The sequence below is a fragment of the Alligator sinensis genome, unplaced genomic scaffold (genome assembly GCF_000455745.1).
Source record: "Alligator sinensis unplaced genomic scaffold, ASM45574v1 scaffold280_1, whole genome shotgun sequence".
NCBI lineage: Eukaryota > Metazoa > Chordata > Crocodylia > Alligatoridae > Alligator > Alligator sinensis.
In genome coordinates this window covers 888,954-889,630 of record NW_005841835.1, presented here as the reverse complement: position 1 = coordinate 889,630, position 677 = coordinate 888,954, and the positions used below count along the sequence as shown (strand labels likewise).

General features: G+C 51.1%; 1 protein-coding gene across 10 annotated transcripts in view; it reads left to right on the top strand.

The window, feature by feature from the left end:
- The window catches only part of TTLL5 (tubulin tyrosine ligase like 5), a 178,375-nt gene that overhangs the window by 61,615 nt on the left and 116,083 nt on the right, over positions 1-677 (top strand). For all 10 annotated transcript variants that reach the window (XR_003093381.1, XM_025200719.1, XM_025200705.1 and 7 more), the window contains one exon: positions 214-371. Coding sequence is in view for 9 of the 10 variants with exons in the window: in XM_025200719.1 (XP_025056504.1) it covers positions 214-371 (158 nt within the window). In the remaining variant the exon portion in view is untranslated. The remainder of the gene's footprint in view (positions 1-213; positions 372-677) is intronic.

Below are 677 nucleotides of genomic sequence, written 5' to 3'. Positions count from 1 at the left end.
TCCTGCTGTGGTGGCTTGGGGAGAGGTTGTCCCATACTGTTTGCAAGTGAAGAAGCCCTTCTTTCCAACATTAATGCAGTCCACAAGCAAGGTTAGGCTGAACTTAAATATTTCCCCAGTGTTTCAGGTAAACTGTTCGTTGGAGAGACTAAGATGTAAGCATCTTAGCCTATAATGGGTGACTGAGGCTGCTGTCTATATTGTGCTTCCTAGAGCAGGTCTTAATTGGGGAGTGGATCTGGGGCTAGAAGCCGTGGACTCTAATGCTGAGCTTCATGCTGCCCTTTACGAGAGGAAGCTCCTGTCTCTTGAGGTACGGAAACGCAGGCAACGTCACGGCAAGATGAGAGCAGCACGGGCAAGACCTCCAGGTATGCACAGATGAAGCAATGGGTGGGCAGTAGGGCTGTGTGAAGCTTCGGGTGCTGATTCGATTTGGAGGAGATTTGGCTCGATTCGGTGGCTGAATCTCTGAATCCAAATTGAATTGGGACCAATTAAAAGGTCCAAACTGATTCAAAGCTCTCTGAATCTTTGGAAAAGATTCGGAGAGCTTTGATGATTCAGACAGTCCCCACCTACTGCAGCAGGCAGCTGCAGCTGGGCTTAGAGCTGGTTGGGGGGGGTGCGGCAGTGGGAGGAGTGGGGATGGGGTCATGGGGGGACACCTGCCAGCT